This window comes from Solanum pennellii, chromosome 4 (assembly GCF_001406875.1).
Source record: "Solanum pennellii chromosome 4, SPENNV200".
Classification (NCBI taxonomy): domain Eukaryota; kingdom Viridiplantae; phylum Streptophyta; class Magnoliopsida; order Solanales; family Solanaceae; genus Solanum; species Solanum pennellii.
This window is the reverse complement of record NC_028640.1, coordinates 3,881,677-3,898,684: the sequence shown is the minus strand read 5'-3', so window position 1 is coordinate 3,898,684 and position 17,008 is coordinate 3,881,677. Positions and strand designations below refer to the sequence as shown.

The 17,008-nt window shown below is 35.0% G+C and overlaps 1 protein-coding gene across 1 annotated transcript; it reads right to left on the bottom strand.

The window, feature by feature from the left end:
* Window positions 1–3,188: 3,188 nt before the first annotated feature.
* Window positions 3,189–15,592, bottom strand: LOC107017763 (ABC transporter B family member 6-like). The gene is made up of 11 exons (XM_015218017.2): window positions 14,797–15,592; window positions 11,184–11,238; window positions 10,919–11,094; window positions 10,641–10,841; window positions 7,919–8,178; window positions 7,521–7,831; window positions 7,208–7,428; window positions 6,779–7,119; window positions 5,797–6,590; window positions 5,405–5,646; window positions 3,189–5,072 (listed from the first exon to the last, which is right to left on the bottom strand). The coding sequence occupies exons 1-11, from the start codon at window positions 15,169–15,171 to the stop codon at window positions 3,843–3,845; spliced, it is 4,206 nt and encodes a 1,401-aa protein (XP_015073503.1). The 5' UTR covers window positions 15,172–15,592; the 3' UTR covers window positions 3,189–3,842.
* Window positions 15,593–17,008: the final 1,416 nt, after the last annotated feature.

Below are 17,008 nucleotides of genomic sequence, written 5' to 3'. Positions count from 1 at the left end.
TAAATCTATGATAAAATTGATAGTCAATATCTTTCTTGTTCTAGATATATGGTAAAATTGACGATCAATATTTCTTGATTTGATTGTTTCTTTTTCACTCTCGTCTTATTTATTCAATCAATTAGTAAAGGTGACCCAAACATATTATTAGCGAAAGTCAAAATCGAATGAATATCTAAAATTTTCTTAAAATAATCTATTCTTATAGTTTTATAATATGCAAAATTGTTATTACTTGCTTATATTAGACTATTTCTAATGCTTCTTTTTCAATTAATATTATAGTCAATTCATTTTATTTTCTTGAGATATAATACTGCATATATGTCATACTAGTTTTAGTAATTCTTTCCTCCTATATGAAAATTTTATTATTTTTTCCACGAATAGTACTCAATTTTTCATTTCAAAATATTTCTATAACCTATTTTTGCTAAAAAAATAAAAATAAAATTAACATTCCTCTAGTTGAAATTAATTATTCTTGGGTGTATCAGCCATAATTTCTTCACATATTCTTAATTCTATCCCCAAAATCCAAAAATTCTCTTCTTTCTATAGAATTAAATAAAATAATAATTTTTTTGCAAAAAAAAATAAGCTTTTTGAAGCCAAAATTCTTGGAGATCTACAAATATTGAAAATTGAGCTTTTAAATGATTTAGATTTTAAGTTTACTGATAATGGTCGTGAAGGACCAAACGGATAAGTTATAGAACTTACCATTTCACCCCTTTTACAATAATGATTATCAGAACTTGAAATCCAAATCCTTTAGAATCTCAACTTTCAGTTTTTTGTGAACCTCCAAGAGCTTGGGTTTATGAATTACTCATAGAGAAAATTATTGTTTTTTGTTAATTTCATACAAAGAGGAGAATTTTTAGATTTTGGGGATATAGTAATTTAGAATAAAATGACCATACATGGATAGTTTTTTTTTATTATTACATCTTCAAACTATTAGTGAATTGAATTTAAATTCTTAAAATCAGTGTGTTCAAGTAACTTTGGACAAAATAAGTATATATATGAATACTTTGAACAAACTAATGGCTTTGATTAATTGTCTAAACTGAATTTCTTGTATAATTTGTTTTCTAATTATTTCTTGGCTTTGCTTTTCAAGTGAAAGATTTTAGTATTATAGATCTTAGTAAACAGAGGACTACTTTGAAATACTTCAAAATGATAAAATTTTCGACTTGAATTATATCAATATTTGTAAAAAAAATAAAATTGTAAGACTATTCTTTTTAAGTGTCGTGTATTCTAGATATACGGTAAAATTGACAGTCAATGTTTCTTGCTTTGATTGTTTCTTTTTTCAATCTCTACCACGTGCTTTACTATTTTTAGATTTTGTTTTCTTTTTCTTAGTGGTATGATATTAATGTTTTTCATTTTGAGGAATTGTTGTGATTCTTCTAACTTTGTTAGATGCAAATTGCAATTAACTTTTTTTTTATATATATTAGAACTTCTCTAATACTTCTTTTCAATTAATTTTATAGTCAATTTTGATTTTCTTAAGATATATCACTACAAATATGTCATACTTGTTTTAGTAATTCTTTCCTCTTATATGAAAATTTTATTTTTTACACCAATGGTACTCAATTTTTAATTTTACAATATTTCTATACCCTATTATTGCTAAAATTGCGAGTTTAGTGAGCTTTTTAATGATCCAAATATCGAGTTTAGTGATAATGGTCGTGAATGGATCGAACAGGTATGTTATAGAACTTACCCTTTCAACCTCAATAAGTGAATTATGTATCATTGCCATAGTACTTCATTATGGAGAAATAGGTTATTTTCAAGTAAAAGAAATAACTGTCGCCGCTAAAGGTAAATAGTGATAACTAAAACTGTCACTAAATTAAATAAAGTCGTCGCTAAAGATCAGTTTTAGTAGCATTTTAAACTTAGCCACTAAAACTAATAAAGGTCGCCACTAAAGATAGGTTTTTGTGGCAACTAAAACCGCCACTAAGTCAAATAAAAGTCGCCGTTAAAACTTTATTTTTAGTTACAACAAAAATCGCTACTAAATCAAATAAAATTCGCCACTAAAGACGGTATTCATGCAGCGGTGGAGCTACAACCAGTGATGGCTGTGCAGGTGAACACCCTTCGTCGGAATTATACCGTAAATATAGGTCAAATTAATGAAATTGTTAATATATACACCGGTTTGCACACACTTTGACATAATTAGAGCCCTTGACTCAGTGTTAAAGATTGAGTTAGAAGTTTTTAAGGCTAAAGTTGAAGGTTCGATTTTTGCTAACTTAAAGTTTTTTTAACATCATTAAAATTTGAAATTGCCTTTTAAGAACCAATTTTACAAATATTGAGGTTATCATAGGAAATAATGATTGAATCGAATTTAAATTCTTAAAATAAGTGTGATCAAGTAATTTTGGACAAAATAAGTATACATATAAATATTTTTCTATTTACTAATCTTTGACTTTAAATTTAGTAACAAAGGAAAGAAAAAGAAAAATAATCAAATTTCTTTTTACTTTTTTTCCTATTTTAGCCGATCTTTGATGTCCAGCAAACTATCAGCTAAGAACATCTTTCCTCGAATCATATGGCATATTTTAGTTTTTCTTATATTTTTTTTTAAATGTTTTTGTTTTGCTCTCTCCTAAACTAGTTTTTATGTTGTGAGTAAGATGCTTTTTTTGATTTAATTTTTTTGTTTTTGATTTGATTGAGTCTCAACTGAATTTCTTGTATAGTTTGTTTTCTAATTATTTCCTCTTTCTTTTTTGGCTTTGCTTTTCAAGTGATAGATTTTAGCATTAGAGATTTTGTCAAAGGTAGGACTACATTTGAAATACTTCAAAATGGAGTATTATTTTTGGATTTGAGTTATATCGATATTTGTAAAAAAAATACTGTAAAATTATTCTTTTTATGTTTTTTTTTTGTGTTCTAAATCTATGGTAAAATTGATAGTCAATATCTCTCGTATTCTAGATCTATGGTAAAATTGACATTGTTTCTTTTTTCAATCTCTACCTCGTGCTTTTATTTTGGTAAGATTTATATTCTTAAAACAATCTATTCTTCTAGCTTTATAAGATGCAAAATTGTTATAAATGAGTAGCAAGCACAGATGATTTGTGAGATGACATACACATTTATTGGTAAAATTAGTGGCTCTTAAGTAAACTAATTTACCTCATTCCACCATTGGCATACAACATTATGCATCTTCACATAACCAAAACTTCAGTTACTCCAAAAGACCAAATTTGTGACACATTTATACAGGCAGAATATGATGGTGAAATCATCTCTATGGCTTCCATGTAAGAAAAATATACAGCAGAAAAGTGGAGAGGGGGATTTTTCGTCACGAAAATAATGAACATCACTTGACTTGACTACAACACACACAGAGACACAACCCGAAAGGAAGAAAGAATACAGAAGAAAATGAAGAATCTCGACCTGATCAAAGCTATGGCTACTCATTCCACTCTATAATTAACAAATCGAATATACCATCAGGAGACGGAGCATAAACCTGATCTACACAACCGGCCTGCCTCCAAAAGAATAGGGTTCTAGTCCTGACAACCTATCATCCTCGATATCAATTTGAACAACGCATCAGTCTAATTACATACGAAGTTTCACTGCCCAAACGTGATAATCAACAGCAAACAAAGTGTTAGAAATCCTCATCATTCTGTCTTTGCTTGATCTGTCCAGTTTGAAGCTGGGATTTTACAGTAAGGATTTGGACGTTTGAAATCTGCTACCATTCCCAGCTTCATTGAAAATGAGATGTACCTTCAGTTGCATTGCTTCCGTTTTTAAACAAGTCTATGCTGACGCAATCCCTTCCCAAAGTGAGGTTGCATCAGGCGGACATACAAACCATTTTTTGACATCAGTGTATCGTGGGTACCTTCCTCAACAATCCTCCCTCCATTAAGTACAACTATGTTGTCAACATGCCTCATCATGGCAGCTCGGTGGGCAATTAAAATAGTTGTCTTGTTCCCCATGATTAGAGTATCAAGAGCCTCCTGTATCACTCGGCTCGACTCAGATTCAATGGAGGAGCTTGCTTCATCCAATAACAGAATAGGTGCATTCTTCAGAACAACACGAGCTATTGCAATTCTTTGCTTCTGCCCAGGAGTCAGATCTACCCCCCTCATCCCAACATGTGTGTCATAACCATGAGGCAAACTGCTGATGAAATGATGAGCATTTGCTATTCTAGCGGCTTCTTTCATCTCAGCTTCACTAGCATTGTGCCTTGCATAGATTATGTTTTCCCTAATGGTGGTTGAAAAGATAATTGGTTCCTGCTGAACAAGTCCTAAATGGTTCCTCAACCATCGTAAATTGTATGACTTTAAATCACGGCCATCAAGTAAAACCTGACCAGCAACAGGGTCATAAAACCTCTCTATTAAAGATATAATAGTGCTCTTTCCTGAGCCGGAAACACCCACCACAGCTACAGTTTGCCCTCCGTTGACTTTTAGAGTGAAATTGCTCAGTACCAGGACTTCTGGTCGAGATGGATATGAGAAATCAATGTTTTTCAACTCAATACTTCCATAGACATTTGGCGGTTTTAAGGCGGAGTTGTCATCTGGATCAATCTTTGGTGCTCGGTCAATTATTTCGAATACTGAGGTCAGAGATTTTCTTCTTTTGAGAATATATGGAGCCAACCCAAAAGGCTCAACAAGTGCAAAAGATGCAAATGAGAACACCATAAACTCCTTGAGCGCCGTAGTTAGATTCACGTGCTTATTCTTTACCATGAGAGCAGTATACCAAAGGAGAAGAGCATTGCAACCAAAAAGAAGAAACTGTGAAAAGCCAAATGCAAAACCAATTGCCACACCATGGAGGAAGCTCTTCGTAAATATCTTCTGCAGTTGCGACCTGTAGAGCTCCATTACCTTATCACCAGCACAGAATGCTACAACTGTATAGATATTTCTAACAGCATCCTCAAGGACCAAAGATGCCTTCCTATGCATCTCCTGAATACCCTTTGACAAACCAGCAAGCCACAATTTCTGCAAATTAAGTTCAGATCCAAGTGAGTGCCTGGTAGAAAGGACTACGAATATTGACAAGTTTCGAAGAGATGGCAATTTGAAAAACCGATTGCAATAAACTACACTCTTTTAACTTTTTAACAAGCCTTTTTACAGGACCAGAACTCTACAAAACCAATTTTATTGTTTTACGGGAGTAGTAGAGAAGATGACAAAAAGACAATCTGGTTTCTTCAAGGAAAGTCACCTCAGGATGTTTTAAGATAAGCTTGCGATAAAAATATGAAATACACTTTTCTTCTGTGTATGAATAAGTGACTAATTTGTGACATTGTACAGATAAAACAAACCTGCGCAACAGCAGACACGGTAAGAACAGGAAGAGTGGCTAATGCCACGAGTGCCAACCGCCACTGAAGTAGCATCCCAATAAGAATAGCCACGATAACAGCTGAAGTATCTTGTATGAATATGGACAGGCGATTACTGAAAGCAGCACGCACAAATGTAGCATCATTTGCCAAGCGCATAGATAGATTATCAGCACTATTCTCCTCCTCATCAAACCACCCGACTTCATTGCGAAGCATTGCTGTTGAAGAACGACAACATCAGACAAATAGCATCAGTATTCATTAGAAAACTAATTATGATCATTATAAGTGCATATATTTACACTAGTACAAATGTAAAACAAAACAAACTATGAAAGGAACAGTTACTAATTGAAATTAGTCATTACCAGAAAACATCATCCTCCGAACTCGCTCAGTCATTTTCTCTCCCATTATACCAAAATAGAAGTGCTGCAGAAAATTGGCAAATACAGTCACCACACCCATACAGGCTATGATGAGGCACCACCTGTCAACATCTCGCCGTAAGTGATGCTTATCATCTGTTGTGTAATATGCTGTTACAATCAATGCAATGACATAGGCCAAGAGGGGATTAAAGGAACCAAATATTGCAGCGCCCGTGCTCCCTAGTAGAGCATAAAGCCACTCTGCAAGGCTAAGCTCAACAAGTCTCCAGAAGGATGGTGGTTCTCGATTCTCTGTATCCTTTGTTTCTTCGGCTGTATTAGGGAAGTCATCAAACTCACTGTTAGGACGACTAAAAGTTTGTGAGTGAGAACGCTCATTTTTGGGATCAGATGTCAAGAGTGGTGAGACAGGTGATTCGGGATCGGAATTGTTGGACAACTTCCGATTTGCAGATTGAACGTCAATCTTAGGAAGTTCTGGCAGTCTCATCTCAAAGCTATCCTGCCTTCTTATTGATGGTTCTTTATCAGATGAATCCAAGGGCATACCATTCTCAACCATTTGCTCAGGTGGCGGGCTACGGTTGTGGGGAGATTCTTGAGAACTAAATGTAACATCTGCTGCCCAAAATGCATGGGCACCAGAAACCCTTTGAAGAGATGGTGATTTCATCATCTTTGGAGAAGAAGGTTCTTGGAAGCTATGACTAGCTGAAGAATCTTTTTCAACTTGAAACACCGCAGTCCCCTTGTGGTTTCTCATTGGCATCCTGAATGATGTGAGCGAAGGCATGTAACTAAGTATCAGTAATTAATCTAAAACCGGAAAACAAACTACAAGGATAATTTTTGGGAAAACAGGGACTTGTTTATCACCAAGTAACTTGTAACGCAAAGCTATAGCAAACACTTATAACACAATAATCATCAAAGTGCTCAGTCGAGTCATGTACCGCACCTGCGAGGGAGTTTTGCTGCTTCTTCACATTTAAGAAGCTCGGCATAGAGGCCATCCAGTGCTATCAGTTCATCATGTGTTCCCATTTCAACTAATTGACCTTCCTCCATCACGGCAATGTAATCAGCATTTCGGATAAGACTAAGTCGCCTTGCTATTATTATAGTTGATCTTCCCAACATGAGGAGATCCAGCGCGCCCTGAACAGATCTCTCAGCTTCAAAATCAAGTCCACCAGTAACTTCATCAAGAAGAAGGATAGAAGGACTCGAAAGAACAGCCCTAGCAACAGAAAGTTTAATTTTTTGCTCTTCGGTCAAAGTTAGACCAGTCCTCCCCACCTACAAGAAATAGTAAGTAGGAAAAGTTAAGCATCAGAAAAGGCAAAACAGTTGAACATATGAAAAAACTGTGACAACTGCAAGATACCTGAGTCTCATATCCTCCCTCCAGTGAGCTAATAAACGTATGGGCATGTGCTATTTTAGCAGCTTCTTCAATTTGATCTGAAGAAGCATCTCGTCCATAAGCAATGTTATCTCTGATGCTCAGACTTAGCAAGGCAGGTTCCTGGGTGACTAAGCCAATTCGGCTTCTCAGCCATTCCAGCTTCAGGTTTTTAATGTTTTCCCCATCTAAAAGGACTTCCCCTGCAAGTAATATATCAGTAGAGAATATCATATTTTTAGCTTGCTTGAAGGAATATGCAACTCTCGGAAGAGAACTTAAATGGTAATATTACCTAATGTAGGATCATAAAACCGCTCCATAAGTGGTATAATACTACTTTTGCCGGAACCATTTCTTCCAACAAGGGCTACAGCCTTTTTAGCAGGTACAGTGAGATAAAATCCACTCAAGATAGGAATTTCAGGGCGAGAGAGGTAGCTGAAATATACATTTCGGAATTCAATGTTCCCTTGCACAGAAGGAAGGGTGGTTCCTTCATTATTAGCAACGGAGGACGAACGACTTATCATCTCAAAAAGCCTATAAGCTGCAATTCTCCCTTGTTCAAAAGAGTAAAAGTTTGTTGCTGCTTGATTCAGCCCACTGTAACAATGAAGGAATTGGTGGATTGCATTACTTTAGTACGACATATGAGGGAGGAGAGTAAGACGTGTGAAAGGAGATACTCACAGGCCACTTAGAATTACAGCAAAAAGAGCTGTAACAACTTCACCGCCATGAGCTTTCCCATGTGTGACCAGGAATCTTCCAACCCACAGTTGCAAGGCACAGGAACAAATTGCAAGCCCGTACGTGAAGCCAAGTCCAAGTCCTTGCACAAGACTTATTAATATACCATACCTTAGTGTAGCTTGTAGCGAGGTAGCATATGAATACTTGGCCAGAGTTTCATTTGTGAATGCATACAATGTCCTAATATAAGAAACTGCCTGCATCATATGAAAGGTAAGTTGAAGGAAACTCTCAATAGGCATTTAAATTCAAATCCAAATATCTTTAACTCTCGCTGATCCATACAGAGACCAATACATCATCATTCCTTGAACAGCGAGAAATATGTTATGTTTATCATGTATAAGTACATTATCTGGCAGCGAAAACTCAATTTATCTACCCTCGGGGTGGCCCAGTGGTTTGAGCTTGGGACTTCCATGTTGGAGGTCTCAAGTTCGAAACCCCTTGCGAGCGAAAGCAAGGGGTTCGCCTTCTGTGTCGAGCTCGTCGCACAAGGTTTGCCTAGTGCGGGTTACCTCTCCTATGTGGTTTGCGAGCTACTGCATAGGAGCGGGGGTTTTACCCTGTGCGCACCCAAAGGGTAGCGGCTGCGGGTTTCCCTTGTCATCAAAAAAAAAACTCAATTTATCTATATTTTCAGCTTCGTCTATGAAGGCATAGCATGGTTGAAGAATAAATTTTTATCAAAGACAGAATCATGGCTTTGCTTTTTTTTGAAGATGATAGACATAGGGAGATAACAGAAAGAAACTTTATTGAAAACCATTTTTTAATTACTTCCCACAGGAAGACTCTCTACTGGTGTGTGAGCAGTGAGCTACTGCTAATAAAATTCTTGACAATTCATCTTGTACATGAATATATTCAATTCATGTATTACGGAATTACTTTGTGCACTGAGCTGCCCCCTTTTTTACGTTTACGGAATTAATGCAAGTATGTGTGTAGGATATTATACATGTATTTGGGATGGGAAAATTCTAGCATTAAGGTCTGATACATGTATTAGACTAGGTAAATGTTAGACGATATCCTGATACCTTATTTTTTTGATAAAGGTTTAAAAAAATATACTAGACGAACTGAGACAAGTAAGGAAGACTGCTTTTCTCCCACTTGTTTTTTAGAGAAAGTCAGTGACTTGAATGTGCTCCTCAAATTTCTCAACATTTGGCATCAGAGTCAATTCTCTTGAGAGATAAGTGGGAATATAAAAATAAAAAATTAGAACTGAAAACTGAAACCTCAAATTGAAATGAATGTGCACCAAAGTAGCTAATATTATAGGTATGAGGATGCTGAGCTAGAGAAGCACCAGACTAATAGAACTACAAGATTTCATAAGTTTTAACTTTGAAGGATTATTTTGATGGTAAGGACCCAACAAGAGGTTCAACCATGACAAAATAGATGCTTATGGAGTAGCTCTACGATGACGGATCTTCAGTAGAGGTATCAGATGATGTCAATGCCATGGCCCATGAGAATGATTGATAAGAAAATCCCCACTTGCATCTAGCAAGAATTGATGACAACATATTTGAGAAGGTTTCCTTCTGTACAGTTCAAGAACAGATAAGGATGATGATGAAGAGAATACATGGAGATGACTCAAATGAAGGGGTTCATTGCAGAACACCCACAATCTCTGACTTCAAGATTTAGTTATGTTATTGTTGCTACTAAAAAGTCCATGGATATTGATTCCAAGAGACCATAATAGAACTTACAGGGTTTTTGCAAGCAGATGAGGAAATCCTGAAGAAAACGAAACAAGTATCATCGAACAAGCTTTGCAAGCATTGGTGTTCTTAAAGGAAAAAGATGATAAGTGTGCTTGCATCAAAGAATCTGCGGACAAGGACTAGGTAGAGAAAGAATCAGGAAGGAAATTGAGGTCACCAAGTTGTTGTTATTTCCACTAAAGATTTAACATCTTCCACAGCATCTCTTGGAGTGATAAATCAAGTTTAAAGGGGTACTAGAAGATAACTAGAATGTAAAGAATTTAATGTATGAATGCAGGTAAGATTTTAAACATGAATTCGGAAAGGAAAAAGGTCAACTAATTGAATTATGACACATGTACTAGTCTAAGTACATGTTAGAAGAACTCCTATAAATACTTGGGTATTAACGTCATTTAATGTAAGCAGAGCTGAAGAGAAGGAAGAACACTTTCCTCTACTCGTCTTCAAGGGAATTATTGATGATTGCCTCACCAAAAAAAAAAGATTATTGGTGATTAATTTTATTCCTCCCGAATTTCCATAACATAATGCATATTCGTATTGAAAAGATCCTTATTCTTTATTAAAAAAACGAGTGAATAAAGGCATCAAGTCCTTCAGGAACAGATTGTTATTTATTGTCTACAGTTTTAAAAAGGGAAGTACGGAATTCTCAGTTCTTTTCTGCTTTTCCTTTCCATCTCTCTCTCTCATTTAATTTTTTTTTTTTTGGGGGGGCGGGGGGTTGTGGAATGCTTCTACTGTTAGCACTGATCCACCGAAGATTATGTAAAAAATGCCATTCACCTACATAGTATCATTATTTGAGTATAACTCATCATAGATATTAAATTACACTATAGAGAGCAAGAGTTTCATGAAGTTCCCAAATGGGAGAATCAGATTAATAATGGAGAAAACCAGACCTGTTCAGCTATACTTGCTGCTTCAGCATATGCATCCTGAATGTTCTCTGCAAGTCTATGAAGAAATATATTTGATATTCCCCCAGCTGCGACAATAAAAGGGCCAGTTGCTAAAGTTATAAGGGCAATTTGCCAGCAATTGACAAATCCAATAACAAGGCCACTGAAAAAAGTAGCCATGTTATGAATATAATTCCCAACCTGTTGTAGCACAGTTAAGATAAGGTGAGAAGCCATTGTCAAAGTCAAGCAAAGAAGATAAAGAAGGCTGAACATACCTTTTCACTAAGAGCAGATTGAATAAGTAGCACATCACTCAAAACTTGGCTTACAATATCTCCATTGTTTCCATAGGTATCAAAAAAACTCATATCTTGATTCAGTAATACTTGAACATATCTTGATCTGATCACCGCAGTCTGCCGCTCTCCGGTAAGAATCCAACATGATACCTCTATCAGAAAGAAATTAATTAAAACAAATGACAAGAGAAACTTTTAATGGACAATAATAAAACTTGAGCAATTTTAGCTTACTGCTTACCAATCCAACCAGCAACAAAAACACCCCCAGCAATATATAGGATGGTCAAGGCAAGCTGTGAAAAATGTGATCTTTGTTAGGTAACGTGACTGTTAAAAAAAATCTTGGTTAAATATCTCAAACAATTATAACAACGACCAAGAAAAAGTTTCAAAATAACTATCATCATCAAGTGTGGCTTGCAAGTACAACAAATCACCGTCTTTTATACCATCTCTCGGGCGCTTTTGAAAAGAAGAGTATTAGATACACCACTCTCTCTCCATCTTCATTTCTCATTTTCCATTTGATGGTCAGGTACCAAACGCTAATGAGTAGATCTCTGACATGACTAGATCAACAGAAACTAACTACACTAAAGAAACATATCTCTCCTCTTTTTTCTACTTCTTTCTTTACAACATTAAGACTATCATTTGAAGACCTTCAAAGAATTTGGGCACCAATTACATGCAATAAATCTAATGGGCAAGAATGATTCAACTACAGATCTCTAAGGAATGCAAATAAACTTGTAAACATACAGAATGCTAAAACATTAAATGGAAAACCATTAATGCAAAAGATTCTCATGTTAGCGATAAAAATAACATTACCTATTTTAAAAATAAAAAATATTGATTTTTTGTACTCCTTTCTGTAGTTTCCAAATGTATTTTATCTTTTAGAAAAATCAATCATGATATACACCAAGTTGGGGTCAATGAACATGTACAAGATCCCTATGTCGCTTTGCTCAGAGAACTAGATGAGTTGATCCTTGTACTTTTTTTAAGATGGTGGTATTCGGGTCATCTTGTGCGCACCTCGATTATTTGTGAATGAGATAATACTGATTGATGAGACGTGTAATGGAGTTAATGCTAAGTTAGACGCGTGGAGACACACTTTGGAGACTAAAGAGTTCCGGTTGTGTGATAAAAAGGTACCATCGAAACTCAAAGGCCCAGACTCTTCACTTTTGATGCCGCACCCATGTCGGATTCTCCAAAAATACGCTACTTTTGACAAAGCTGACATGCACTCGTGGACATTTTTAAAGAGTCCGAGCAACATAGAAGGTAAGTTCTACATAGTGGTGATTAGACCGACATTGTTGTCTGGAGCGGAGTGCTAGCCAGACAAAAATTTCCATGTCTAGAAGATGCATGTTGTAGAGATGAGGATGTTGAGGTGGATGTGTGGGTGGTCATACTAGGTTATAAGATTAGAAATGAGGATATTCGGGATAAGGTAGGAGGGGCCTCCGTGATGGATAAGATGAGGAAAGCGCAACTTAGATAGTTTGGACTTATGAAGAGGAGAGACGCAGTAGTGAAGAGGTGCGAGAGGTTGGTTATAGAGGGCACTTACGAGAAGAGGCAAAGGTAGGCCAAGAAAGTATTGGGGAGAGGTGATAAGACAAGATATGACGCAACTTCATGTCACTTGGGACATGACCTTAAATAGGAAGGTGTGGAGGCCACGTATTAAGATAGCAGGTTAGTAGGTAGTGTAGTGGTGTCTTGCTTGTACTAGTTGTACTATTGTAGTTCTTGTTTTTGATATTTAGCATTGTTTATTTTTATTTTCAATAATTTATCATAGTATATTGTTTATTGGATTTCGATTATCAAATTATTTTGTTGTTGTCTTTGCTACCTTCAGGTAGACTTTGCACCATTCCTTATTACTCACTATATTCATGTCATTGTCTCCTTCACTTCAGGCGAGGGTCTTCAAAATAAACTTCTCTACCTCCAGGTAGGGTAGTGATAAGGTATGCGAACATTCTACCTTCCCCAGACCCCACTAGTGGGATTAGACCCCACTAGTGGGATTTCACTGGAATGTTGTTGTTGTTGCTGTTGTATGTTAACACCCACTGCCCACAAAGGTTGAGGCATATGAGAAGAAATCACCTAGTATTTTTTTCCTCGACTGGAATTTATACTAGAGACATATACTCCAACTTCATTGACCATTAGGACGCACCCCTATGTTGACCTACTTTAAAGCACGCCATTCTTTTGGACAGAGAATATCTCCCTAGTCGATGTTACTATAATTCATGGTGTGTAATTTGGTTTTATACAGTTCAGTAAGAGCAGTACTTCACCACCATATGGTCTGACCAGTCTCTAAGAACATCTACTTCAGCAAAAACAATACCTCCCGATTTACCACACTTCTCCTTTCCAAACAAATGCACATGGGCATTTACAGACAGAGATGCACATGTTACTCTTATTTTGACAAGCCAGAGATGAAGATATCATGTACAAAGGGATTCTTTTGAGAGATGCAAATTCGGTTAATTTAGTTGACTTTTGCAGTTACTAATAACAAAATACATGAGAAAGCTCATATTCATCCGTTTCCAAATGATTTAATGGAACTAACAGCACACTAATTTTTTGAAAATGATTGGCACACAAAAGCTCAGTCCAGGAATACTATTAGGAACTTGATGCCCCACATTCAACTTTTTGCAAGATCCAATAGTTGTCCAGCCTTCTTTCTGTATTGGAAAAATTGAAATGCAACAGAAACACAATTCCTTTTAGATTAATGCACATAACATGTATTGGAACACTTCCAACCTAGAATTGGCTCGTTTTCGTCAAATGTCTTTTGTGGCCTGCTGCAACATAAAAAAGTAAATTCTAAGAAATGTGGCAATGGACAAAAGAGTGGTGTATGCTAAACAAGGTCACTTTTTACCAGCCAGGTGTGGGGACCATATGGAAGCTTATATCCATTCACAGGCATCTAATGGAGGATTTACAGTTACACAATGACTTGCTTTTAAAGTGGGATCAATAGCCTAACTTGAAAAGCTTGCTGATTTCAATAGCTTGAAAGGCCGAGTATTAAGCACAAAGAAACCAACTAATCCTATGCAACTATTACAAACACAGAAGGGAAACTGATTACAGACCTCAGCTGGAGTGCACTTACCAAGTCACAAAGCACAACGAACTACAACAATAACACGCTGAAACTACTACTTCATCTAATAAACCACCACCTGTAATTGAAAAGCACCAATATCTACCTGTTGCCTATATCTCCTCTATTGTCTTGAAGGAGTACAAATTCAGTGACAGAAGTCGGAGTCCGTCAAACAACAGCTTTCCAAATCAGATCACCTCTTACTAGCTATAATATACATCTCAATGATTAATTACTGATGGATGATTAACACACTGACAACACTGGGGGAAACAAATACAATAGCTAGTCAGTGTCCCTGATCCTATAACACTATGTACCCTATCTTCTATAACTCGGTGAAAAACATTTCCAGTCTAATATAATTTAAAAAAAAGATGTCTTTTAGCATCATTCATTAAACAACAATCACTAGGACAGTAAAGGCAACATACCACAAGTAATTCAGATTAAGAGATTGCTACTGCAACAACTACAACTATTCAATGTTCATTTGCTTCATTTTTAACCCATTTCATTTCGCCATAATTTGATGTTTTCTAACACTATCTGAACACACAAATCTCTATAAAGAATACCTACAGTCAATGAACAATTCAGCTGTAGCTATCTCAGTAAATCTATAGAATAAAAAATTCTTTGAGAATACTACAAATAACAAAATCCAGCTGTGGCTTACCTCAGTGAACCGGTCAAATAGATCATCAGCGGATTCAGAACCATGACTAAGCAACTGAATAATCTTAGCAAAATAATGCAAGTAAACCACCAAAGCAGTCCCATGTGCAGCTGCAGCAACTGATCCTAATATCATAAGCACCCAATCTAACCGGTCCGCACAAGCAAACAGCATCGAAAACGGTGCAGCTGTTGGCGGAGGTTCCATCTCCTCCGTATCAGCATCCATCTCCTCCTCTAACTCAACCTGCATAGCATCACCTCCTGTATCCGTATAAGGAGAAGGAGATTCCGGCGGCTCCGATACTTCCGACACCGGCGTTAACGGCTGTATATGCGGTGGGGACCACCCAAATAACCCCCTTTGTACCATCATATTTCAACTACCTGTAAAATCAAAAAACCCTCTTTTTTACCCTATACCCTAAATCAACAACAGAATCCCCTTCAATACCATCATAAAACCCTTAACCCTAAATCGGCATCGCAATTTAGGGTTTTTGTAGAAAAAAACACAAAATGAAAAATTCGAATTCAGATCCAAAAAAAAATTGAAAATTGAACTGAAAATTGGGAGTGTAAAATCAGGAACTGAAACTTGAATTTAGTGAAAATAGCAGAAATGAGCTTAGAGAAAACTGAAAAGCTTGAGCCGGGTCAAAAATGGCGGAGAGAGAGTTGACTGGGTACAGAAAAAATCCCCTTTGTTGTGCGTTTTGTTTATATATGGACGCTCAAAACGACGACGTATAAAGGAGACAACGGTCGTCGGAGTTTTTCAAGTTTTTAACGTAGAAGGGAAAAGTGGCTCTCTGTACAATTTTAACTTTTTGAAGTTCGATTTTATTTTTTTTTTCTCAAAAATAAAAATAATTATCCCACGTTTGAATTTAAAAAAATTAAAAATAGAACCTAATTACTAAATTTTATTTTATTTTTACTTGAATTTATATCATTGATTAACCAAACATTTGTGGTGCAATGGCTCGAGTTTCAGATAGATATTGCTTAGCGCAATTCAAATTTAATCATGATTTTAATGTGAACTTTAGACATCGAATAAAAATCAAAAATCAAAAAAAAGAAATTATTTGATTAAGAATTAAAAGGTATTTATTCTTCATCATAGTCACTATTGAAAGAGTTAGGTTTAAAATATTACGTTTGAATGGTTATTAGTATTAAAGAACGGAAATAAAAGACTTGTAGATCTTAATTTCATCGAATAAAAGAGAGGCAAACGATATCTTGATTTAGAATAATTGAATTAACTTCTTACGTAATGATATTGTATTAGTATTTATTATTTGTTGTAGTCTTTATTTGTACTAAAGTTAGGTTTAAAATATTATAATTGAATAGCTATTATGTAAGTGCAAAAATAAAAGATTTGTAGATACAAATTTCATCAAATAAAAGAGAGGTAAACGATACCATGATTTAGAATGACTGAAATTAACTTCTTATTTAATGATATTATATTTATTTTTTTTGTTATTTATATTTCATAAGAGAGATGTATTATTCAAGATTAAATCAATATTTACAATATTGATTCATCTTATTTTTAGAGAACATAAATTATATGTAAAAATCTATTGAAACTATAATATATTTAAAGATATAATCAATTTGATGCTTAAAAAAGATTAAGACAAAATCCACAATAGTCAAAAATTTGGATACATCCTAATGCCATTCATGGTTGTTGATTATTTTAAAAAATATATGTTTTTATGTTTCAAGAAATAACTCCTTACTATTAAAATCACAATTCAAATATTAATATTATCGAAAAAAATGAAATATATTTTTTAAAAATTATATTTTAATCGCAAAACTATGAGTAATCGATAATTCTTTACTATTCTATGAGTTTTTTAAAAAGAAATTATGCATTTGCTTTCTCTGTCACGAGATAGAAATAAGATTGTCTAACACATTATTCTCTTCAAATTCTACATATAAAAATTATATTAAATAAATCATTATATTACGTTATAGTCATTATTGTCTAGTGAATTTTTTTTTAAAAAAAGCAACACACCCTCTGTTCTAATTTATGTAGCACTTTTCAAATTTCGATATTTAAACAAGTATACTTTTACCGTAGATTTTTCTTTTATCTTTTAATTATTATGACTTATAATATTATATAAATTTATAAATATTTAAATTTCATTCAAAACAATTGAAGATTCTACACGCAAATT